This window comes from Pimephales promelas, chromosome 10, assembly GCF_988280905.1.
Source record: "Pimephales promelas chromosome 10, fPimPro1.hap1.1, whole genome shotgun sequence".
NCBI lineage: Eukaryota > Metazoa > Chordata > Actinopteri > Cypriniformes > Leuciscidae > Pimephales > Pimephales promelas.
In genome coordinates this window covers 7,560,690-7,586,856 of record NC_142778.1, presented here as the reverse complement: position 1 = coordinate 7,586,856, position 26,167 = coordinate 7,560,690, and the positions used below count along the sequence as shown (strand labels likewise).

Here is a 26,167-nt window from a genome sequence, read left to right as displayed (position 1 = left end):
TTCTGAAGATGAACGAAGGTCTTACGGGGTTGGCACTGCATGAGGGTGAGTAATTAATTACTTAATTTATATTTTTAGGTGAACTATCCCTTTAAGGAGCAGCCAGTCAGGTAAGCGTTCCAGGTAGTCAAAATGCCTTTGACACAAAGCCAAAGTGTACTCCAGAATCCAGCTAACTGCTCTAAATCAGGAATAGCATTCACAAAACATGATTACTTAACATGATTATGTCGGATTACATATTTAAATGTAAAGCTGGAGAATAACTCAGACTGGATTGTTACCCTGCAACTTTGAATCATTCAAAAAGTCATGGTAGAACATTTTGAACTCTTCAGGTGCTGTCCCTCTGAATTCAGTTCTGACTGAAATCTTCCACCATCTCCATAAGCTGTTGGTAATAAAGAGTTATGCAACGCTTAATATGACTATATAAACATGAAACATTCATGTTTTTTTGTTTTTTTTGTTATCTTAGTATGACTGATGCTATGTTAAAGTTAAAATAATTTTTATGGAATATTGACATAATGATTATAAATTATTTATCCGTGCACATTTTTAATTTTTAAAATGCATGTGCCCTCGTAATTTTTAATCACAATAATGTCCCCTCTCTCTTGCAGAGCAAATGCATCTTTATAACAACCATTCCCAGATAGCAAACTGACATTGAATCAACGTGGAAATATGACATCGAAATAACGTTGATCTGACATTGTTTTGCTCATCGAATTAACGTTGAACCAACGTCAGACGCGTCATTCTTTCAAAACTAACGGAAAATCAACTTGAAATCAACGCGTTGTTTCAACGTTATGAAAGCAAACCAATTTTCGATTTTCATTTAGCTTTGAAGAATGCCGCGTCTGACGTTGGTTCAACGTTAATTCGATGAGCAAAATCAACGTTGTTTAAATGTCATGAGAGACGTCGTTTCCACATTGATTCAATGTCAGTTTGCTATCTGGGTTGTGTATTGTTGTGTGATTTATAAGCGAAAATGAGTTTTTACGTGCATATGAGACGCAGTTTTTCGCGTGCATTTGATACGCAGTTCATTTTCGTGTGATACACACACCACTAGTTCTACCCAAACATATAATACACACACGCACCCCACACCTAAACCTACCCTAACCAATCAATGCGTATCATATGCACGTAAAAACTCACTTTAGCTTGTAAATTACACGACAATACACAAGCGTGCTATAAAGACGAATTTAGTGTGATCGGGTTGCGCAGAGACATTTCTTCTCTGATGACGTCACCAAAGGCACGAGGGTGGGTCAACCTGTCACTCATATAAGATTGACCAATAATATCAAACTACAATCAATTCCTGATGGACAATACATTTTTCTTTTTTGAGAAGCTGTTTTGCTCCAATATACATAACACAATAGGGAAGAAAAGACAATTACAACTTCGGTTTCATGTTGACTTTAACAGGATAATCAATTGCTTGTCAGACATGACATACAATATGCTGTTTTTGCAATTCAGGTAACGTAAAGCAAAAATTTACCATCACATTTAAATATTTGTCCCTTCGCAATCTCAGTTGAATTATCATTTTTGTAGACTACTGTTAAATACCTCTTTTTGTGTGATACACATTTGATAAAAGTCTTTAGAGGGAGATGTTTCAAACAGAATTTCATCCAGCAGAGATGCCATATTTGGAGTGGACGCTTAATTGTTACCATTAATTGTTAATTTTATTATTATTTTTTTTTTTACATCTGGCTCAACAGAAAAACATACGTTTAAAATCATTTAAAAATAGTTAACACAAAATGATGTAAGGGTGAACGTTTTTTAAGATGGTGGTGTTGGGGGGGGGGGGGGGGGTTGGGGGTCACGACCCGGCGGATTGATATTATGAAATCTTGACGTACATTACTGATGCACTAGTGACACTCATAAAGCGCGGGGTTAATGGTGACACAACCCGTTCGTAATAGCTCCAATTAACGTTATTATCTTAGTCGTGGTGGTTGATAAGGCTTCGGCTCGCCAGTTGCTATCATAATCGCTGTTCTTTAGTGTTGGAAGTAGTGCTTTGCGGAAGCACAGAACGCTGTGAGAGCGGATGTGATGCGGCAGTTCGCAGGTCGCTCAGCTGATGAAGGTAAAGCTGCTGCTGCTGCACTGTGTCTAACAGCTACTACAACACTGGAACAAATAGGTAATTACAATAACACCTAAAATATACACACACATATATATATTTAACTTCAATGTCCGGGCATCGTCTTACGTCCTATGCGCATTGGAGCCCTTCGTGTGAATCAGCAGCCGTGTAATATGAGTGAGAAAAGCCAGACGAAAGAAAAAAAATGGTTTCCAGTTGTCATCCCTCGAGTCCTTTTCATGTTTCCCTTGTTTGTTTCTGTTTTTGTATTCGAGTTATATATTCACTGTTTGGCGTTGTTATAATAGTACAGACAATAAGCCACTCGAATCTTTTTTAATAACTTGGGAGAGATATCGTGAGCGAATTGAGACATGTTTACATACCCTTTGAAATAAATATTCAGGACATTATAACCATAAAGATGAGACCTGCATCTGAGTAGCACAATGTATATGACGACTCATTTTCTGGTGATTTTGTTCGTTTATTGAGGCATGGGACAGTATAGAGAGCTATTAAAATATATAATACTCTGACCCACGAACAAGACGGTAACGAGAAATGAATTCAAGTTTCTCTCTATTTCTCCTTTATTTGTTAGTAATGTCACAAAAAGTCTAATTTATGTGAGGAAGTTTCAATGCATCACAAGAGTTGATTTGTCTGTTGTATCCAGCCGTGTTCAGGTGAATGTTGATTAGTGTAGTTTGCTGGTGCTGGTAGTTTGTTTACGTCTTTAGTCACTTTGACCTGATCTTGCCCGCATACACGTCGACAGGAGACCGGCTTTGCTCTTTAGCTTTGCCATATGTAGGCCAAATACTGACAGCGACGGTACAGTCTTCCTCTTTTTATTGTTATTGTGTTGAATGTTCACATTATACTATGTTATTTGTGCTGTTGTAATTGATACATGTTATTTGTTGATAATCGCTTGTCACGCTTCGTCCCTTCAGCAGATTAGCATCAGTTAGCCGTGCTAACAGTTAGCACCAAAGACAGCCGAACACAAAACCGTTCCCCTTTTTCTTATTCAAACCTTAAAACTATTTCAAGGAGTTTGTCAGTCTTTAAAATATTGTTCATTTGTGGGTGGCTAGATACTCTGATGGTTTTGAGTGTTTTATTTAACTTGGCTAGCGTGAGGGCTAGCATTAGCTGATCGTGATAATCACCTGGACTTCGTTAACTTCACTTCACAATTCTCTACCCGTCGTGTATTGTTCACTGTGGTGCCTTAGAACAACCGTAGCGACCTAGTTTTAAATGTCCAAGCATTTTCCCAGAACCACCGCAGATGTTTTGAATTGGCAAAAGCGCCTATTCAGGGCCACAAAACGCGAGACCGGTGTGTAAGGCCTTGGAGTGCAAAAATCAACTTATCATGCTGTATTTTGTTTATTTATAAATAACTAAACTCGTGTATGTTTTGTGTGGTGAAATTGTGTGTGGTTTGGTTGTGTAAGGACAGTAAGCTGTGTCATGGCTGATTGGAGTTTGTTTCATGGACTGGGCAAAATAAACAAAAGGATCGACTCAGGCCTGTGCTGAAAACGGCCTTCATAATCATGTCGTATTTTCATGTCAACAGTCCAAATACACACAGCAGCACAATCCCCAGTCAGCAAACTGCGCTTGATTGAATCTAACGATGGGCTTGCTTTGTTTTTATGGTCATATGAAGGAATTCAACTCCTAATCGTCGACATCAGTTCACCCTCTCTTTAGGGAAGTAACGTTAGAAGTCTCAGTAGTGTGCTCACTGCAAAGGGTATGTTTGACATGTTTTGAGCTGTCTGTTAAATGTTTGGCGTTATGGTCGAAATTAACGCTTTTCATGTTCGGTTCTGTAAATGTTTGTGTTTTGGGTTGTATATTTGACGTTTAGTAGTTTTAATGTCGTGGACGTTGCTTTGCTTGCCGAAGTAACGTTAGCTTTAATGGTGGTGTCGTTGTGAGAAGGGAGGCCTTTAGGCTCGTTTGAACAAAAAAATCATAATATCTTCTGTCACCATATTTTAATGTTAACAGCTATCTTTACAAACCTCGCGAATTGACGACCTAGACGCCGTTTTACGCGTCACGATCTCTTGGACGTTATTTTCGTTTGTGTGTGCATTGCTGTATTGATGAAATGGATATATGTTACTCTATTTATATTAATGACGCACACTTAAATGTAACGTTAAACAACACACACGAAAAACAATTATCCTCGTGTTGAAAAGCAGCATACTTAATCTGTGTGATGTTTGTACAATGCCTAGCCTAATTAGTGAACATAATTTGTACCTTTTTCAATTGAGTTATTAGGAGAGGCACAATTATGCTAGTAATGCATGAAACAAGCTTAGTTTATTACGTTAAAATGTGTTATAACCCTATCAAATTTGCTGAATGTGGTTAGAGCATCATTTTATAATCTCATCTAAAGTCATATAGGGGTTTATAGAGGGAGATTTAAGTGTAGCCTGAATAAATATTCAGTATTTCTTATCCTTTTTCTTATGATACAGTCAGTTTTAGTGCTTCAAAAATGTCTTGCATATCAAAGAATCACATTTGGCATCAGTTTTTTTGATTACCAAACAAAATGGCTGCCACCTTAGTCTGCAGTTGTGATTAAATTCTTCTCTGATTTTACTCTGTCATTTAATGGAATCATTTAGTCACATTTGACTAAAATCAACTTTGTTTTTCACTCCCTCCCTCCTTCCTTCCCCCATTATTGTCCACGTTCTTGTCGCCCTAGGCTGCTGGTTGGGGCATTTGCACACGGCCGGTAAGTTCGCATAGTGCTTGCTCTTACCTTAATGCTGACAAGATGAGTCCAGTGTGGGACAGGTGTGCTGAAAATTGGAGTTAAACAGGAAGTTGGCAATCTGGGTTTGGTAGTTAAGTTTCTTAGAAATCCAGAATATAGTCTGTGGCGTGGGAAGGGGAGTTTATATGTGTGTATATATATATATATATATATATATATATATATATATATATATATATATATATATATATATATATATATATATGCACACACACACACACACATTTTTACAGATTTTTTTATTTGAAGTGCTTTAGATGTGTAGCATCTAATGTAAGTGGTTCAGTAAGTATCAAGACTAACAAGCTTGCTGTGAAGATATGATGGTTCTGCCTGAGTGTTTTAATGGTCTTCCCACTGACTAAGGAAAGCATTGTACACTTTGTAATTACCATTTTTAATATATTTTCAAAATGAGCACCTAGTTGAAGTCAACATGAAATCATAATTGACCCCATTTCCTTTATACAGTTCCTGGTTTTTTGTAAGGAAACTGTAAATGATTCATCAGAGTGCATTATTTAAAAGAAAAAAAAAAGTTTTATCTTTCATTAGAATGTGATGACTTGCTCCACCTCTGGAACAAATTTCCTTTTTGACGTTTTTTTCAAACCAGCTCTAATCTAATCACCTCCGAAACCATTTTCATGATCAAATCAATTCCTAGTGGATAAATGGGAAAAGTCTAAATGAAAAGTCAAAGTATTTATTTATTTTGGACACATTAAAGGGCAGGACAGTATCTCAGCAGGCTTCAGGACATTTTTTGTTTACTTATAACAGGGGTAAAGTAATTAAAACCATTTGCTTCTCCTCCCAGCGGTAGTACCAAGCAAGCACCATTGTAGGGAGAGTCATATTTAAAGCTGCAGTCCATAGCTTTTTTTTTTTTGGAAAAAAATATCCAAAATAATAGGGGTGTAACAATATATCGTTCCACAATGTATCACAATAAAAAAATGCAACAATACGTATTGTGGATAGGGACAATATGTATCGTGGATAGTCCCCCCCCCCCCCAAATAAAAATTACTTTGTGAGGAAAAAATTCAAGTTTTCAGAGTTTTAGTGTCTTTACTACATTTAACTACTATATAATGTTGATTATAATGTATAATAATGCAATGGGGGGTATATCTTTGGGTCCTGAAAATGCCAAATGTCTGATGTTACCAGTCAAAAGTGTCTGACATTATTTTAAATATATCTAGTTCGTGAAAGCGTGCAAGCATATTCATTTACAATAACTCAGTAATTTCAGCTTCAGAATCATCAATATTGTTATTCGGGTGTCACCATTGTCCTTTGGATAAGGCCAAGTCTATTCATTTAGCCTTGAATGTAATATCAAATTTAGCATTTTAATCAACAACCTTTTACCATATGTCTTGGAGTATCGCAATAATATCGTATTGTGAGTTCAGTATCGTGATATGTTTCGAATCGTGACATGAGGGTATTGTTACACCCATAAAATTCATATTTGAGAAAATACATAACCAGCCAGTGTTCAAAACTATCTGCTTGCCTTAGCTCGATTCAAAACGGTAAGCTTGTAATTATATTTTTAATTCTAGTGGTACTGGTGGATTACCGCGGGAGATTTGAGCATGTCTTTGTGTCATTACGTCACAGTTAAAGCTAGTAAAAGCTGTATTGCGAGTGAGGATTTTGGAGGTGGAGATTTATAACCTTTTCTCAGGACTTCCAGAAGGATGCAGAAAGGTTCGAACAATAATCACTAGTGAGTGACAACTAGAGATTCACCCGCTGTAAAATACAAAAGACTTCGTTCAGACTTCGGAGTGGCTAACTTACAGAAAAAAAAAGAAATTTCGAACAGAGATGGTGACAAAGAGAAAAAACGCCAGACTGTAGCTTTAAGACCACTGAATATTTAGATACAATTAGTGTTTTTGATTAGCAACAGCTTTTTTCAGACTTTTTTTTTTTTTTTTAAATAATAAACAACCCTCTACGGACACGCATGCTCGAGTCGCCATTGGCTGTCACAGTATAAACAAAATATAGATGAATCTTTGTTACAAATGTTTTTTTGTCAAGAGCAGTGATAATTTTTTCTTTTTTTGTTTTTGCTTTTTTTGTTTCAGTCTTTGACTGCTGTTCCTTTAAGACGTAATGCATGGATCCTGAATATACTGATACTGTTATACACGTGTGTTGTCTTTCTCAACTTTTTACATTCACTTACCAACTACTAGGATGCTCCCCAAGACGGGGATTTTGAAATCATTTTTGTGTGAAATTGTCGATGTCAAGTCCGATGTGTGCACCAATACTTCTCATACAGCGTGTGAGTGCCGAATTGAGTTCTTTCAGGTCTTCTTGTGCTTGAGTGATTAAAATTGGCAAGGCTTAAAAATGTGCAGTTCAGTTTTCATGTCGATGCAGCAATGGCCCGATCAGGACAGTGACCATTCTGTCAACACTTGGCCATTGTGCAGTCCCTATTGTCGAGCCTTGCGTCAATTCTCCTTATGTGGCATGTGTAAACTAAAGCTCTCTCTTTCTCTCACATGTGAGAGAAAGTGACAGAGGGCGTTCTCAGCCAAGTGACGGTGGTAGAGCACAGCAGGCAGCAAAATATGAGTTGGAGGCAAAAAATGTATTTAGCACAGTCACAGGTTATTTAAAGACAATGGGTCTCATTCACTAAGCATCTGTATGCACAAATTTGTGTGTGAAATGTGCAATGATGCATGATTTTGAATGATTTTAAGAACAAATCACGATTCAGCCAAAATTTCAATCAAATTTATTCAGAAACAACTGAAACCACACGTGCACTAAAAGTACTTACTCTGTACGGCCTTATAATTGTGTCAAGAAGTTATATTTCATCCTAACATGATTATAATACCATTGAAGTATGTTGCATTAATTGTACTAATCCATATATAAAATGATATACTAAAATTATTAAAAATTTTGTATTTTGTAAAAATTACATTAATTACAGATTTACGTTCCATCATATACAGATAAAGAGTAAGAAAAGCTGCAAAGTTTCTCTGAATAACCCAGATATATGCGTATGTACAGCTTGCTAATGAGATCTCTGTTGTATGGAGCTATATAAAATGTGTTTATTGTGAGAACTGGGGAGAATGGCACACTTGCCAAATTCACTAACATCAGAACAAGGTTAGGAACAAATTCATGTGCGTAAAGGCCAATTTATACTTGTGCGTTGAGGGTACGCCATAGCGCCGTTGTGAGCATTTATACTTCTGCGTTCAGGTCTTGGTTGCTCTGCAGTACTGCTCCGAAACGCTAGTTGGTGGTGGAGGGTTTTAATGTTCCACTGTGTTTAGATTCCTCACGGCTAGGTTACTACAAGCAATAGCGACTGAAAGAGAGCTGATCATGTTGGAGTTGGAGCTTATTGAGGTGGAAAAACAGTTCACTTTAGTGAAATTACTAAAACTGGAAGGCAGAAATGAGAGAAGACGTCGGAGGAGATGGTACGTGTGGAAATCATAGACAGTGGTGGAAATGCGTGAGAAGGTACGTGCGGAAATGCGTAGGAGGAAATGCAATGCTACCAAGCCGACCAATCACCGATCTTGCGGTCCACGTCGTCGCGACGTGTAGTTACATTTTTTAAGAGGTGCTCATCAGGCGACGGCGAAGGGTACGCGGCATGGGACGCGTCTGTGCGTATGCTACGCCGCACCCTACGCAGAAGTATAAATTGGCCTTAAAGGGTTAGTTCACCCAAAAATGAAAATTAAGTCATTAATTACTCACCCCCATGCTGTACCAACCCCGTAAGACCTTCGTTCGTCTTCGGAACACAAATGAAGATATTTTTGATTAAATTTGAGAAGTGTATAACTACCACATTGGCTGCCTAAGGGACTGCCTCTTGACGGCCCAGAAAGTCAATTAAGAAAATGTTTAAATATCCCAAGTGACTACCGTGGCTCAACTATATGTTTATCAAGCGACGCGAATACTTTTTGTGCGAAAAAACAAACAAAAATAAAGAGTTTATTCGACTATTTCTTTTCTTCCTTGTAGGCCAGAACGAGACTTCCTTAGATTTCCACGACGCATGCGCGAGATTTGCGATCTGAAGTGGTGTAAGTAAGCTGGTGTGAGCAGATCGCAAATCTCGCGCATGCGTCGTGGAAATCTAAGGAAGTCTCGTTCTGGCCTACAAGGAAGAAAAGAAATCATTTCATTGTATCATTTCACAATATATATAAAAAAATATATATTGTGAAATGAAAAAATCCTATATCGTCCAGCTCTAATCTATCAGCTCCTTTGATCCATTTGATTTTATGTTGGATGCCCTTCCTGACACTACCCTCTGCATTTATCCGGGCTTGGGACCGGCACAAATAGGACACTGTCTTGTGCGCTGTTGAGGCTGCATTTATCTTTCTTTTTTTCTTTCTTTTTTTTGTCATCTGTCTGTCTGTCTGTCTTGTCTGTCTGTCTGTCCTTTGGTTTTTATCTCAATCTTTTTTATTTATTTTTTGGTTTTTTTTTGTTTGTTTGTTTTAATTTCTTTAGCAGCTTATATCAGTCATTAGCATCAGTCGTCTGCTTTTCTGTGCAAAAGTCCTAACAAATGCGTCCATATCTAGACCTGTTGTTATGGGGTCTCGTGCTCTTTGAGAGATCAAAATTAAGAGCTTCAACCCATGAACTGCTCCTTAAACAAAGATAAAGCACTGATTTCTATCATGACAATAAAGAGGGCTCAAACATTAAGGGCTCAAACATTATTAATTATGAGAGTCTCAGTCTACACATTACATTATCAATGGTGTTTTAGGATGCCAAAAAATTATTATAATAATGTAATAACGATTTAAATATAATTATTCCTATGACGTAAAATCCATATATAGCCTATTATTTAGGCTACTATATGAAAATGTATATTTTAAATGTGTATTTTAGTCTGCATTACACTATAATATAGGAAAATTAAAATACTTTTGTCCTTATTACTACACTTGCAAGAAATAAACCTTAAACTTGTATTTATGGGGAAACAAACACCAGCTGATCGCGTGAGCAAAGTGCACACGTTTCTCTAAATACCCAACACAAACAGAATGCATATTCTTAAAGTCTTGTGCTCTTTTATGAAAACAAAAAGCCATATCATGGTTTCGATTTTAGTTCATTGGCAAAATATAACGCTAGAGACCTTCATGTTAGTTTATACATTTTAAGTCTCATGTTCAGCAAAAGGCGGATTCGAACTCGAGTCCGAGCGCAAAAACTCATTCACGAACGACACGCTCTACCATATACGCCACTGTCGCTGTTCCGTGACGTGCGTGTTTTGTTACAAATTTACATCGCTACCGGCCTTTGCGAGATTGCGACCAGTAACTAATTTGAATGAGGGATAGAGAGCAGAGAGCGCTCACTCTGACCATTTTTCTTGAAATATTTTTTAAATTTCGGATCTTTGCATGCCATCACGTTTGGGGGGGCAGTCACGGCATTTGGGGGGGCATTGCCCCTCCTTGCCCATGCCTATATCCGGCCCTGGTGTCTGGTGTTTAAAACACCCGTCGTTCACAAAATTATATATCCCATTGCCGAGTATTTTATTGTTATTATATTAGAATTTTGAAAGCGTTTTGAATAACTGTTTCTTAGCATTGTTTTTGAGAATAACACTTTCAGATCAGTGAACTGCACAGTCTTACACCAGTTATGCATGATGAACAATAATGCGTACACTTGTAAACTGTCTTCAGATAAAGGTTAGAAACTGATTTCGCTTTGCATATCAACACCTTTCTCCTACAAGCTGCTTGCCAGCCTTTCTGGCGGCTTGAATGCATATCAGTTTGAGTTTTGATTTGAAAACCGAAGAAAAATGTTTTAATGAGTTCTAACTCACCATTTGTGACTAATTTTAACACATTCCACCATATTTAATTTTTGGGGACTTCAAATGAATCTTTGTTTTTTTTTAACTTTTGATTAAAGTCCCTGTGAACCGGAAGTTGCAAACAACTTTTCTCCAGTGTTGTGACGTATTTTCGAGAGAAACGGAATACTAAATGAGGCAAAATAGTGGGCGTGGCTTTTTTTCCCAACTAGCACCTGATTGGATCTAGAAAAATGGGTGTTTCATTCTGAAATGGAGGATGACGCAAGTTTACACACGCTGTCAATCAATGCTCGCTCGGCGCTCGCAAACACACAGCAGCTGTCAGTTGGAGGGGCGTGGTTATGGATGTTAAGGAGACACCCAAACCGTAAAGCCTACGTCATCAGGCAAGGTCCTCCAATGCAGAGGGGAGGGGCATTTTTAAAATTTGATTAAAGATTACGAAGCCAAAAATTTTTTTTGTGTGGATTGACTTGCATGTATGAATTGTTCATCACAAAACGATCAATTTAGGCAAACAAAGTAAGGATGGTCAATTTTGATTTCATGGGGACTTTAAAAGTAACCATATTACTCTGATGTGGAGTCTAAGTTTGAAATTTTATTGCTCATGGTTTTCATTTGCTAAACTTAGCCAACATGATTTAGCCTTTGTGTCGTGAAATTGATTGGTTTTGTGATCCAGGGTCACGTATAACAAATGACGGGGATATTTATAATGAGCTTCAACTTCTATGGAACTATTAAACTCTATAAATATTTCTTAAATTCTTTGTGACATTCTCTGGAAGTTGGTGTTATAAATTTGGACAAATCATTAAGGGTGACCTCAAGCTTATAGTTTTGATTAAAATACATAACAAACTGTCTTGTCATACAAGTTAAAATGTTTCAACACATCTGAAGCGCAAATTGGATCTAAACATTCTTCATGGATGATTTTGGGATCATTTGTCATTTGTCTTAGAACTGAAGTGACTTCATGAGTAGATCTAGCCTTGAGCTTTCATTCCCATTAGAGTCCAATGACGCCATTTGTCATAGTCTTTCATTTAGATTATCTCTTATAATCATGCACCCAACTTAAGTGATGGTGCTGTAGGACGCCATCTCGCATACACGCAGGATAAAGGTGTGGTGGGATTGTCTGTCTCTGCGGTGTCGTAGTGATTGATGGTGAGTGTTGTTCATTACCACTGAACTGAGGAGGGACACCAAGGCTCCCTGCGGCTATTTTCTGTCTATGCTCAGGATGTGCCTTATCTCACTGCGTGTTTTGATGCTAGCCAACATGCTGTTGTCTTCAAAATTGCCTCAAGCATGATGATGCCAAGCATTACTAAGGAAATGGACACCAAATGCAGATTTGATTGGTCGGTCAGTGTAGAAGTCATTCATATTAGTGTTTGGTTTTCCTGAGCATTTGTCCTTTTCTCCTTCAGCGTCTCCATATAAAGCTTTTGTCCTATTGATTATCTCGCTCTCGCCTACCCCTCCATCACGTTCTTGGTGTATTCATGGATCATTTGTGTAGAAATGAATTGATCTTTTGGTTGCAGGGCTTGCAAAATCGCAAATTGTTTCACCCTGCCCGATGGGCTATCTCAAATAGTTAAATAAATACATCCTTGAATTGTTGTTTTAAGGTAAAATACCATCACGGTTGAACTTGAATGCATTTTCGACTACCTCTGAAAGTGGTCCAAGGTGGACAATCTCAAATCCTTTTAGAGCCTGTATATACCTGTATTTATATAATACATTTATATTTCATAAATTATTTATTGCATAGCTCAACTAACCTTACTTTTTTTCTCTCTCTTTTTACCTCTCTTATTAGTGAATGGTAGTGTCTAGAAAGGGTATGTCCCTTCAGGAGAGAGGTGCCAATGTCCAACCGGCCTAATTCCAATCCAGGGGGGTCACTGCGCCGTTCACAGAGGAACACAGCCGCGGCCCAGCCAATAGACCACACACTTGCAGGAAGGTGAGTGTGCAATCGGCAATGTGCATGTAAAACTGTTTAGTAGACTAAGGTTAAGTCTGACCGTGTGCCTTTATCTAGAGCAGTTTTTCCTACAGAATTTGTGCAGCAGGTGTCATGTTGAAGTCACACAACCTTTCCAATGCTATTCTTTTTATGAAGACAGTAGAGAAAGAAATCTCTGATGACCGATGCACTCCTTAATTAAAATGTCTTTATTAAACAAATGACATGTCCTAAACGGACAAATTTAAAAAGCCTACGCGTAGCGGCATGGAGCTCAAGGCTATGATAGAGCCCCTATCATAGCGTTTGAAATGTGCCTATTTTTGTTTTAGGAGTTCCCAAAAACAGTTTAATGTGCATGCAAGGATAGAAAACACTTTATTTGTCTTATTATGCATTTATTTATAACTGATTTGCTCAACGACTCCCAAATGATTTTCCCAAATGACTCCCAAAACACCTCCTTTGAGTGACGCGAATCTGCGGCGATTGGTCAAATGACCCAGTCAGTTGTTATTGGTAAACCGTAGCCAGAGACTGTCGGCAACGGAACGCCCATAACCAGGATTATAGCTTGTCAAGTGTTGAAAATTGTATATAGTGTGTGAACAAACGAGTCAGAAAAAGTGCACTTTCCACACGGTCCCTTACTCGCGTCTCCTTCAAGAGCAAGCTTTTCCGGCGAAACTCACATTGCGGCGGCTTTTGAGGGACATGCAAGGATAAAAACACTTTATTTGTCTTATAATATGCATTTATTTTTAACTGATTTGCTCAACGACTCCCAAATGATTCGTTAGATGATTCATTTTCCCAAACACCTCCTTTGAGTGGTGCCATTTTGCTTATTATATAGAGTGAAGAATGTCTGGTGAATATCAAAAACAAAACTAACTTTACCTCGCTTAGAAGCTGCACGGAGTGTCACAACACACAAAACACAATATAACTATATTGTGCATGCTACAGAAAACATAACAGCAAACATTATTAATATTACTTACAGATTGTGATTCGGACGAGGACAAACCTGATCCATATACACTAGGGGTGTAACGGTACACAAAAATCACGGTTCGGTACGTACCTCGGTTTTAAAGTCACGGTTCGGTACGTTTTCGATACAGCAAAAAGAAAGAAATGCCAGAGAAATTTCCTATTTGTTTAAAGAAAAAATATTTTTAAATAAGTGAGTTTTCCTAGATCTTGAAACTTTCAGGTTTATAAATGGGGGTCATCTTTGAAGGATGAACAAATAATGTTTTGGTCATCACATTAAAAATAACATTTAAATATTTATTTATTTATATAATATTTGAATTTTGAAGTGCTGGAAAAAGATGTGTGAAGTACTTTTCACCATTAGAGCCAAACTGGTTCCAGTTAGTGTTACTATATTAAATCCATGGTGAATGTTGCTGGTCTGTGGACGTAAAGTACTAGTTCATTCACGGCACAGTGTTTCTCCTGGTTTCCATGACAGCGCTGTTTGATCTAATAGAGATCTACGGTTAATAACGTAGAAATGTGAATGCATCTCACTAGATCTCGCAGCGATGTTATTACCTCAGTGGCGAATTCAAATGTTTTCTTTAGCGGATCTCTTAGCGCGGTGTGGTAACAGTGTTGCTTGATCGAGATCGGCTCGCGCTGCACAGATGTTGCTGGTCCGAACTGATAAACGATCCGTGAAGCACATAACGAGGAGCGCAGTTTCGTTCTGCTTTCATTACGCTTGCCATTTGGATGTTGCGCAACATTGTGTTGGCCGCGTCAGCACGAATTTTGCCGGCAAGAAAAATGGTCCAAGCAATCGTTCTGTTTGTATGCGTACCGAACCGGAAGCCTCGAACCGAAACGGTTCAATACGAATACATGTACCGTTACACCCCTAATATACAGTGGATTGCAAATATTACTCATTGCAAATATGAACTCTTGACCACTGATTCTTCACATGCTCGTCCCTGGTCAATGGAAACAAGTGGCTGAACTGTCTTTGCCATGTAGAACACAGCGTCTTCTCGACATGATGCGATACAGCTGAAGTATTTGAATGTGTTCTAGACGTCACTTCAAGTTTGCGCACTCAGTTGTTGGAAGTGGCCAATGACCTATCTACGTCACGATGTAACAGCTAATTACTCGTTTCAAAAACAATTCATTTCATAGACTCAGAGTCGACTCTCACTTTTTAAAGACAATAACTTTATATACGGTGCACTTTCACATATAAATCTTTGCAGGATGTTTTCATTCCCTTAGAGCTATATTCCACACTACATGAACAATCATTTTCAAAAATCCATGATAGGTGCTCTTTAATCTTCTAAAACCCGTCAGATCGTCTGCTTTTTGACGCCGCCAAAGCCTTTTTTGATCTGTGAGTGATGTAGAATAGAATGACTGGTGCGCTTGACAAGGCGCAAACGAGCAGAGAGTGAGCGAGAGAGAGAGCCCCGGCCGCGTGCAAGCACTCTCACGTCTTTTAACAACACAAGCGCTGTCTTGCTCTCTCTCCCTCGCACATATTAATCAAAATCAATTGACACGATAGTAAAAGATCGGAAGACCGCAGTTTCACGTGGTTTTACGGTATGCCTGTTCTGTCATATTTACATCATGCTAGCTCCCACCTTTCGCGCTCAAGCCTTGACGAAAGAAGCGCACGGGTAACGTTAGATGTTCGCGCGGCTAGCTCTTTGCTACACGAGAGCTACCCCGCCCTAAAAATACACCATGCGCTTGTGGCTAGCTCTCCCTTTAGACGGCAAACAGCCTCTCACGCTCCCACGTTTTCTTCCCTCATCGAGCCTCGACGGAAGGAGTGCGCGGGTGTTGAAGGTGTGCCCCCTCTAATAGTGTCCGCCGTCCGGGTGAATCAGTATGCTATTTTTATTTACCCGCCACGGTGGCCGGTAGGTGAAGTAAGTTTACCCACCACAACACAAAATCACCCGCATTTGGCTGGTGGCGGGTGCTAATTTCCATCCCTGTTTTGTACCGACTTGGTACCGAATATTTTGACAACACTAATAATAATAATGTTATAAATGTCTTTACTGTTACTTTTTCTGGGCCTGGTTGCATGAAACCTCATAAGTGGTTTTACTTAAAGGTATCTTTTATTTGGGAAAAAATTCCTGAGGAAAGGGATTTCTTTAAAGGGCATATTGCAGGTTAGAGGACCCAACGAGTCAATGCATAGAAAAACAATGTAGGAACTAGATTTTCTTTAAAATATACGTATAAACACGCTACAGAAGCTTCTGCAGTCGTTTTTGTGAGAAAATTGTACTTCCGCGTCTGAAAATGGGCGTGGCGGGCGTGACGCAATGAGCGGGAGAGCCGTCTATTCACACAACAGGAAAACAATGGATCGCATGACATTTCGGACGCTGAGGAAATACTCGTATGACGGATCAAGCCATAAAGTTATGAGCCTGCTATGCTAAAGAGATCAGGGACAGGCCAGGATAATGTCAGACAGAACGGTCAGAAAAATTGAGCTGTGATGTGAGGAGAACCAGTGGAGAACAGGACAGGTGCCTTTTAGGTGAGAGACGTGCTTATAGTATACACGTTCGCTAACGATATACACTGTGCTCACAATATTGTACAGATTATTATGATCCTATAACAGGCCAGCAGACATTAGTATGTTTAGGGTAGATTTATATACTATTAAATGTATAAAAACTTTACTTGAGTATATTTCTATAGTAAAAGCATAGGCTGCTCAGGTAAATTTTTAATACATATTTTTCACCTAGGTTATAACATAAACAGAACATTAAATATTTGAGTATTTAAACAACCAATTTTGTTTTTCAATTACAAGTTCTATGTAGGGCATGACAAGTTACCTATATAACACTATTTGGTGCCATTGGTAGTATACGACGATCAATACTCTTGCTTCGGCATACCATGTTGAACTCCATCATATTGCCGGGATGCTAATCATTTGATCTGAAGTGAACGCTACACACGACCGCGTTTTCCGAGCCGATGCAGAAGAGAAATCCCGTCTGTTCACCTGCTCAAACCGCACCAGGAACGAAAGATAGGCTATATAGCACCGTCCCTTTTATTGTAATGGAAACTTGTGGACTCGATCTTGAAGTCCTGACAGGCTGGATTTTTTGCAATCTCCACAAACACAATAATTTACCATGACGATGATAAATTAAAATAAAAATGTACCGAAAGCACACTGACTGACGAGCGCTCTCACTGAACACCAGCCTACTCTGCACTGAGCCGAGGCTGCGGCTCCCTGATATGACGTCAAATGACGCGATGGTGAAAAAAAAGCCGTTTTTACTAGCAGTCCAAGAAACGCTCACTTTATCTTCTAAATTAGTGCCCTTATGTTGTTTTAAAACATTTTAAATCCTGCATTAACTTTTCATATGGTATTTTTATACAAGGTTATTTATAAATTTCGATTTTTTTTTTTTTTTTTTTTTTTTTTTTTACCTGCAATATGCTCTTTAAAGCAGCACTATGTAACTTTTTCAACCTTTTATAATATTTTTCCAAAACCCTGGAGATGGTACATCGACTTACAATAGGTTGAATGACAGGTCTGCCATAGTCTGACAGTGTCTCTGTATAGCTTTTACTGGCACTATGTAACTTCGAGGTGTGGGTAGGAACCCGAGCACAAAAAGAACTACAAAATTCGATTGCTTTATGGCATACATCACTTCCCCCTCTACCTCAAATTCCGACGCGAGAGCCCAACAAGCGTTTTTTTTTGTATACCTCTGTATGTTGTCATTGCTCCGGTCCGATGCATCTATCTTCCCCCGCCTAGCATGTAAAGTGCGTCACACAACACATTACCAACAGTAAACTGACCACGCTTGCGCTCCTTTTCTGCATCCAATGTAGACTGCATTGCTTTCTTTTGAGGGCGCTTAACATACCCAAGCATCCCCGTACAGCCAGGGCAGGTGGTTCGCACCAGCTCGAGACATGAAAGTATTACCGAGTTTGGTAGGGGCTACATTCTTGGAAGTAAATAATACATGATTAGGCGGACAAAAATTAACACAAAGCATCATAAAATTCAAGAGCATTGTTTCTATATGACACCAGTGGATGCTCAAAATCCTGCCGCACCACTCATAGTTTTCCATTAATATTCATTATCCAACTCATTTTTATTGAACTCGCGCTTCAGCGCAACTTCAATCAAATTCACAGATTTTTTTTTTTCAGCCTTGAACGACAGTACAGAATGACGCCTTCGGTGTCATAGAAGTGACGCGGCTTGACAACTAGCCTGCCAATATAATCAGTCACTCTTGGACACAAGACAACAGGATGGCAGTGAAAGTGATGAAAATATATGAAAACAGTGTTCATTCAATTTTATTTTGACAACACACACTGTTTCACACCATACTTTCAACAGGCATATTTTGAAAATGTACATTGGTTCTTCCTCCTGCTCAATTTAAATGCAATTACCCATCCTTGTTTTTAGTTCATCAGATAATATATATTTATATTATCTATAGTATATTTTATATTATAAAATATATTATAGATAGATAGATGAAATATATATTTTTTGTAATGTTTAAGCGAATATTTCTGGTTATGCGATACCAGTGATACAATATAAATATGTTGGTTAATTAGGGGTCTATAGTCACATTCCTTTCAGACTGCAAACTCACAACTTGAATAGAATATAATTTCTTGTTCCACTGTGCTGTGTGATTCAGTAGCAGCACAGCACCTTTCCTGAATAGCAGTGACGGTGTGTGTCATTTAGGCTTGATACACAGACACATGTGGGGTTTCTTTTTGTCTCTTCTCTTTCGAATAATTTATATTTATAACTTTATATCCTTCAGTGGCTCAGCCAATGGCTTTTAGTTTATCCGCCCTAACCCTAACTCAACAAGGGTGATGCTCTTAACTTATGAGAAATGTCTAGCTAGAAACTTGTAATGATTGCTGTTTGTCCTCACCATTGGGGTGACTGGTGTGTAGGAAGTGATGAGAGTAGGGCTGGAAAAGTAGTGAGCTTGTGAAATTGAATTTGAGGTGTTGCTCATCTACTGCCCATCCATCCCACACTGCTCTCTGCTGTTTAATTCCCAACCTCTCCAGGTTGCAGCCAGAGCAAGTAAACCAAAAAGCAAATTTCCCACCTGAAAGTAGAAGATCTAATTCTAAGGCTTCCAAAGCCCCGCCCAGCTCTGCTGTCGGCTCCGCCCGCGGCAACACTTCTCGAAGGTATCCCTTTTTTCTACTGTATTGTGTGTGGGTCTTTTGTGACGCAAGTTCACCATGTGCATACTGCTTCTTCTTGGGTATTCAAGTCCTTCCCCTTTCTGTTTGTTTTTACAGGAACAGCCTCTCTCTATCCGTGGGTTCACACTCGATCCCAGATCCAGATTTAGAAGCAGCAGGAACTTCAGGCCAGCAAGGGAGACGGGAGGGCAGCAGCACCCGCGCTCTCAAACGCAGCTCCGCAACAGATATCAGCATCACCTTTTCGCCCAGCCCGGCCAAGCGGCCCAAAGCAGTGTCCAGCCACCTTTTGGAAAGTTCAGCCAGTGGGCCATCGGCCCCCGCAACCTCACCTGAAGTTACAGAGCCGAAGAAGGCTCCAGCATCTGTCAGCACCAAGTCCAAAAAGAGACGTTTAGCAGCCGAGCCGGCTCCTGCCAGAGCCCTGAGCAAGAAGAGCGTGTCCTACCCTGGCCCCAGTGGGGTCTCGAGCACCCCCTCTCAAAAGCGCAAGAAGGCAGACGCCTCTTCGTTGTCGTCCTCCTCATCCTCCCTCCCCAGCTCGAGCAGCGCGGCAGCTCCCCTGCCACCCCGCAGCGAGGCCAGCCGGGCAGCCAAACCCACCAAGCTGGCGTCCAAATCGGCCGCCTCAGCCAAAGCTGGGTGTAGCACCGTGACTGACTCCTCCTCTTCCTGTGCCTCTTCCTCATCCTCCTCTTCCTCTTCCTCCTCGGCCGCCACAGGCGCCAACAGCTGTGCCCCTCAGGGTGCCCGGCTAAAGCAGGGCAAGGACCAGAGCAAAGCGCGGCGGTCGCGCTCCGCCTCCTCACCTTCCCCTCGTAGGAGCAGTCGGGATAAAGAGCAAAACAAGGCTGCCGGCTCCTCCAAGTTTGACTGGACGTCCCGATTCAATTCCAAAGTCAACCTGCCAAAGCCCAAACTGTCCCTGCCGGGATCGGCCAAGGCTGAGACCTCCTCCAAGCCTGGGCCCTCCGGTCTGCAGGCCAAACTAGCAAGTGAGTACCCAAACTGCTATACAGAGTTTCCTATCATTTGCTTCTGTATTTTTAAAGAAATTTTCCAGGTTCAAAACAAGTTGATCCTGTTAAGCACTCACACTGAGATCATAAGTCTTTCCCATTCTTTTTACCAAACCAACAGGCACCGGTATACACATTCTATAATGTAAAGTAGATAAAAAAAACCTAAATCTCTTGGGCAATTTGTGGTGTAGGGGTTCTCAAGTTCTGACAAAATACTAAATAGTCTGAAGGTTTGTTTGTCTACGTGATCTTATTGAGACTGGTACATACCTGGTATCATGACAGCACTAGTTAAATTTTATGGTACCATAGAAAAATCCACTGGAATTATTTTATTTAACTATTTGAAAATAAAAATATATAATTACTAAAGGCACAAATATGTAAGATTTTTGGATTAAAATATCCCCCAAAAAACACTAAAACAATGATATTTTGTTGATTTGTGTAATTCACAAGTTCACTGCGTCGCCTGTCAATGACGTTATCCGTGTTACCCTCGGTTTACGGAAACCCCAAAGATGCTTTAATATATTATGCATTTTACTAGACAGGTGAGCAACTGTTTGTTTACGTTTATCGACAGAAAAAACATTATTGTTATATTGCTAAACATGATTAGTCTTATTTTATATATATATATATATATATATATATATATATATATATATATATATATCAGAGGTGGGGACAAGTCACACATGGTCAAGTCCAAGCAAGTCTCAAGTCTTAACCATCAAGTCTCGAGTCAAGTCTCAAGTCGCAGTTCAGATAAATCAAGCAAGTCAAGTCAAGTCAAGGGTTCACCCTAAGCAAGTCAAGTCAAGTCCTGATAAGTTTCAAGTAAAGTCAAGTCACACTACTAAAATAAATAGAGGTAAAGTTTTTCGATACATATTTATTTTTGCACAGAAAAGATGAACTTTTATACATATATTATGTATCTTACATTTGCTATATTAATCATATGCATATCTGTGCTACATTAATATCTGAAAATAAAATAAAATTGTGTTGTTTACACAAAACGTTCAGAGTCTAAGATGTATCGATTCTAAGATGTATAATCCAATCTGTCTAATTAAATTTAATTGAAACGGTCTAAAATGTATGAAATCTAAAATGTAATATCTTATATCTTATATAAATGTAAAATATAAAATGTATGAAATGTATGAGAATATAAAATGCATTTTTTTTTTAATTCAGTATTTTTTCTTATCATAGCCAACAAATGTCTTCGGAAACTCCTTTTCCTCGATTTACTGAAACCTATATGTAAAACGCATTTGCAGCTGCACAGCCGTGTATATATCTATGCTGCATATACAGACATCCCAACCTACAAGAATTCATTTCAGGGAGGTATATCTCAATGAATGTAATGTTAGGGGGGGGGGGGGGGGTTAATATTATATTAACATATTTAAAATATGTTTAAAATAAATATAAAATAAAAATGGTAATATGTTATATTAACATATTTTATATTTAATAAATATTACATATTAAATAATATTATGTATATTATATATTAAATTTACATAAATATTAACAAATGATTGTTTTAATTATGGAATTCTCCATAATTAACTCCTAAACTTCAGTAGAGAACAATTCTTTGTAAGGAAGGAGGGGTTTCTTTATTGTACATTTATTTGCATGTAGTATGTAGCATATGGTTTGCGTTGCTTTAAGTTGGTCAGTACAGCGCTGACTATTGAGTGTCGCTAGGAAACACGTCCGCGCTGTGCTGACGAATCGGCTGCGCGGCTCGGATCATTGAACCGTGCAGATGACATGTCTGCGCGGCACGAGCTCTGTAAAGCCCCGCTGTCTCGTCCCACTTTTGGTTTGTTTGGCTTCCCATATCTCTGCCGTGCACACGCCGCACGCTATGTATGTTATAAGCGCAGTATCTCGCTCTAGATTCCGGGAGATTTTAACTCATTTGCGGGCATCAGGGAGACGCTATCAATATGCGTGAGACTCCCGGAACTTCCATTTGGCGCGGTTTGAATTGAGCAGCGTAAAGGCACAGATGCCGATATATTGATGCTGACGTCATAATATATATTTTAATTAACTGTATTGCTGTTTGTTTATTATATGTTCAAGTCATTGTCGAGTCTTCCACTTCAAGTCAAGTCAAGTCTCAAGTAACTTGTTCTCAAGTCAAGTCATGTCATTTCTGTACTTTAATCAAGCAAGTCACAAGTCCTGAAAATTGTGACTCGAGTCAGACTCGAGTCAAGTCATGTGACTCGAGTCCCCCACCTCTGATATATATATATATATATATATATTTTTTTTTTTTTTATTTACTGTGAATAATGTTTGTATCATGCCACTATTTCAATTCAATTCAAATTTATTTGTATAGTGCTTTTCAAAGCAGCTTTACAGAAAGTGTAAGTATTTCACAATACTATTTGTAGTTGTAGTGGCTAAGAGCAAAATCAGAAAGAGCTTTATTTGTAAGAACAATAATTCTGAATTTTAGAGGATTAGCTCATCCATGAACTTGAGTCCCGTCGGATTGCTTTCCATTGGCTCTGGAGGTGAAGACGACAACTCATATGATTCCACACTCATTAATGCCGACAATCAAGCTGTCTTTATTGTTTTGAATAAGTGACCTCTAGAGGTGAAACTTCCCTTCTGTGGCTTTAATAAAAATTACTTTACATAAATAATACTTAATAATACTAATAAAACAATAGTATATTTTCAATTAAATAAACATTGCTTTAAAATAAATAAACATTTAGTAATAAATTGAACAAAAAACACATTACATAAAACAAGTGGCAGTTCTGTTAGTTTCATCTGATTTTTTTTTTTTTTTGTCCCATCTATTGCTTTGTCAGTAAAAGTAGTTTTGAACGACTACAATGCTCAACACAACACACTCAAAATCAGTATCGCCTTGGTACCAAAGTGCCTGGAATTCTGACAACACTAATTAAATAAGGTGGTGTATTGAGCGTTTGTGTAGCTGTAAAATCAGGGCATTTAAAATCAGGGCACTTTTATCTGGATGTCCATGTGTGCACAGTCTTGAACAGCTTACATTCTACATCTAGGCTTCAGTTTCATCAGAGCTGCACATCTAGAACACCAGCTGCAATGGTGCTAGAAGTGGACCTCAGTTTTCAGACACCTGCTGGAAGTGAGGCAATGACAAGCTTTTCCATGACAGATCTGGTCTAGGTCTTCTTCAATAGACACACTGTAGGCGTTGCTAGACATGTAGAGTGAAATGACATTAATTTAACCAAGAATTTGGAGGATATTATACATTATGCAAATTACACTGCTTTTTGATCCTGTTAAGTACTATGAGGTAATTTAGTCTTTCCCATAGACCCACCAACAAGAACACATACACGTTCTATTTACTGTAGGCAATCTCAACGTCAAACACCATTAAAAAGCACACTTGGTTTGTTTTGTGGTTAAATCTGATTCTCAAGTACTTTTGTTTTATTCCTTTCTGAATATGGGTCATATTTCAGCCTAAAATCAAATTTAGAAAATAGAAATTAATTTTACAAACCCAAAAATTAAGCACATCTTGCCACCAAATTTGTAGGCAATTTTTTGGAGTTCACATAATACAAAAAATGTTTTTTATTCCTTAGAATTTGGGGTGAAATAACTTTTCTTGACCATTTTCATGGGATTCAAGCACACAGGCATGGCAAATGGCTGGTATTTTTACTGTAATTTGATCTGATCCTTGATCTGAGGGCTAATATCCTGAGCAACCCAGTCTTCACAAATCAGTGTCTACAGTAATGGCGTGATCGTTGTGATGGTGATCATTTCTTGCCTCAGTAATAGCCGATGAAGCTTTGGTCATGGCAGGGGGAGCTGGCTCAGATTTCAGTCCAGTTCAGTGCCAGTGTCCTGGGCTAAAAATATCAGCCTCCTGCTGCCTTACAGTATTGTATGGACAAGAGTCGCGGCTGGATGTATACTGAGGTAGGAAGGACTTTTGGTATAGTAGTTATTTTCTGTGTGCATGTGCCTAGCAGAGCTTTGAAATATCAGAATGCCCATAGGTGGGTCAGCACGCTGGCATGCATGGATATCTAGGCTTGAGAGTGGTATTGGTTGGATGTTTTGGATCACGTATTGGTTAGTTGTTTGTCTTGTCCCTGGTTGCTGTAAAGTGTTCGGTGAAGGCTCATTGGAGGTGTTTATTTTGAGTAAGAGAGGTCATCCAGGTCAGGCTGTGTTGATTATGGAAAGACATAAAGAGTCACGGGAGGGCATGTTGCCAAAGGGCATGGGGCAGAACTTTGCCCAGAATAGACCCTCAGTGTGAGGGTTTGACCACCAGACTGGAGCTGTTGTGTGAATCATCTGACTTTACAGGGAAAGCACTGTCAGAGGTCTTTTTAAGGTTTTGTCTTTAATTTTTCCTTTACTTTCTTTCCATATCCAGCAGGCTGAGTGTTATGACGGTACATACTGTGTATCAGTTTAAACCGCTTCAAACTTTTCAGTTTTGATGCATTGTGCCACTCGTGTCTTGTATAACACTTGGCTGTTAATAGTAGCTAAGCAACGATTAGCATTTTAATAGTGCATATTAATATAGAATTCAACAGATATGCAGTTAAATGATCACAGGTTGTGAAATGGCTTGATTTCACTTTGGTTTTGATGTATTTTAACTAATAAATAAAACAGAAAAAATATGATCTGACTAAATTTTGTGTTGTTCACCAGATCTGGCCGGCTGGCCAAACAGATTCATACTTGCATATTGTTTAGTTCACAGTGTTAATATTTTACATGCTTAAGCTATATGAATATGTTCTGTTAGTGTGCTTCAATGTTGCCTGTGTAATTTTGTACTGCGTCCAAAAGCTAAGGCAATAGGCAGCTGATTAGTGTCGCTGTTTTATCAGGCAATGACTTTGCAAGCAGCGCTTGCGCACAAAGGCACCACACGGTACTGATTTCTGACAGACTTCTGAGGCACCATGAAGGGTTTAATGATCTACAGTGAAATAGAGAAAGCTCTAATAACTAAGTAAATATTTAATTACTACAATACTAATTTCTTGCTTGAAATTAGGGCTGCATGATATTGGAAAAAACTGACATTGCAATATCTTTTTTTTTTTCTATGATGTACATTCACCTAAAGGATTATTAGGAACCTGTTCAATTTCTCATTAATGCAATTATCTAATCAACCAATCACATGGCAGTTGCTTTAATCCATGTTGGGGTGTGGTCCTGGTCAAGACCATCTCCTGAACTCCAAACTGACTGTCAGAATGGGAAAGAAAAGTGATTTTTAAGCAATTTTGAGTGTGGCATGCTGGTTGGTGCTAGACGGACCGGTCTGAGTATTTCACAATCTGCTCAGTTACTGGGATTTTCATGCACAACCTTTTCTAGGGTTTACAAAGAATGGTGTGCAAAGGGAAAAACATTCAGTATGCGACAGACCTGTGGGTGAAAATGCCTTGTTGATGCTAGGGGTCAGGGGAGAATGGGCCAACTGATTCAAGCTGATAGAAGAGCAATTTTGACTGAAATAACCACTCGTTACAACCGAGGTATGCAGCAAAGCATTTGGGAAACCACAACATGCACAGACTTGAGACGGATGGGCTACAGCAGCAGAAGACCCCACCGGGTACCACTCATCTCCACTACAAATAGGAAAAAGAGGCTGCAATTTGCTAGAGCTCACCAAAATTGGATAGTTAAATACTGGAAAAATGTTGCCTGGTCTGAGTCTCGATTTCTGTTGAGATATTCAGATGGTAGAGTCAGAATTTGGCATAAACAGAATGAGAACATGGATCCATCATGCCTTGTTACCACTGTGCACACTTTAGGCCCCTTAGTGCCAATTAGGCATCGTTTAAACGGTCTACCTGAGCATTGTTTCTGACCATGTCCATCCCTTTATGGCCATCATGTACCCATCCTCTGATGGCTACTTCCAGAAGGATAATGCACCATGTCACAAAGCTCGAATAATTTCAAG

The 26,167-nt window shown here is 38.9% G+C and overlaps 1 protein-coding gene across 8 annotated transcripts in view; it reads left to right on the top strand.

Moving 5' to 3' along the window:
- Positions 1 to 2,037: 2,037 nt before the first annotated feature.
- Positions 2,038 to 26,167, top strand: part of trip12 (thyroid hormone receptor interactor 12) — a 62,472-nt gene continuing 38,342 nt past the window's right edge. For 3 of the 8 annotated variants that reach the window (XM_089135366.1, XM_089135365.1, XM_089135361.1), the window contains exons 1-4: positions 2,038 to 2,194; positions 12,701 to 12,847; positions 18,983 to 19,108; positions 19,223 to 20,121. In XM_089135366.1, coding sequence (XP_088991492.1) covers positions 12,750 to 12,847; positions 18,983 to 19,108; positions 19,223 to 20,121 — 1,123 coding nt within the window. In that variant the 5' untranslated portion in view covers positions 2,038 to 2,194; positions 12,701 to 12,749. Of the gene's footprint in view, positions 2,195 to 2,843; positions 2,978 to 4,895; positions 4,926 to 12,700; positions 12,848 to 18,982; positions 19,109 to 19,222; positions 20,122 to 26,167 lie in introns of those variants that run through there. The other 5 variants (XM_089135368.1, XM_089135367.1, XM_089135363.1 and 2 more) reach the window with 4 other exon arrangements.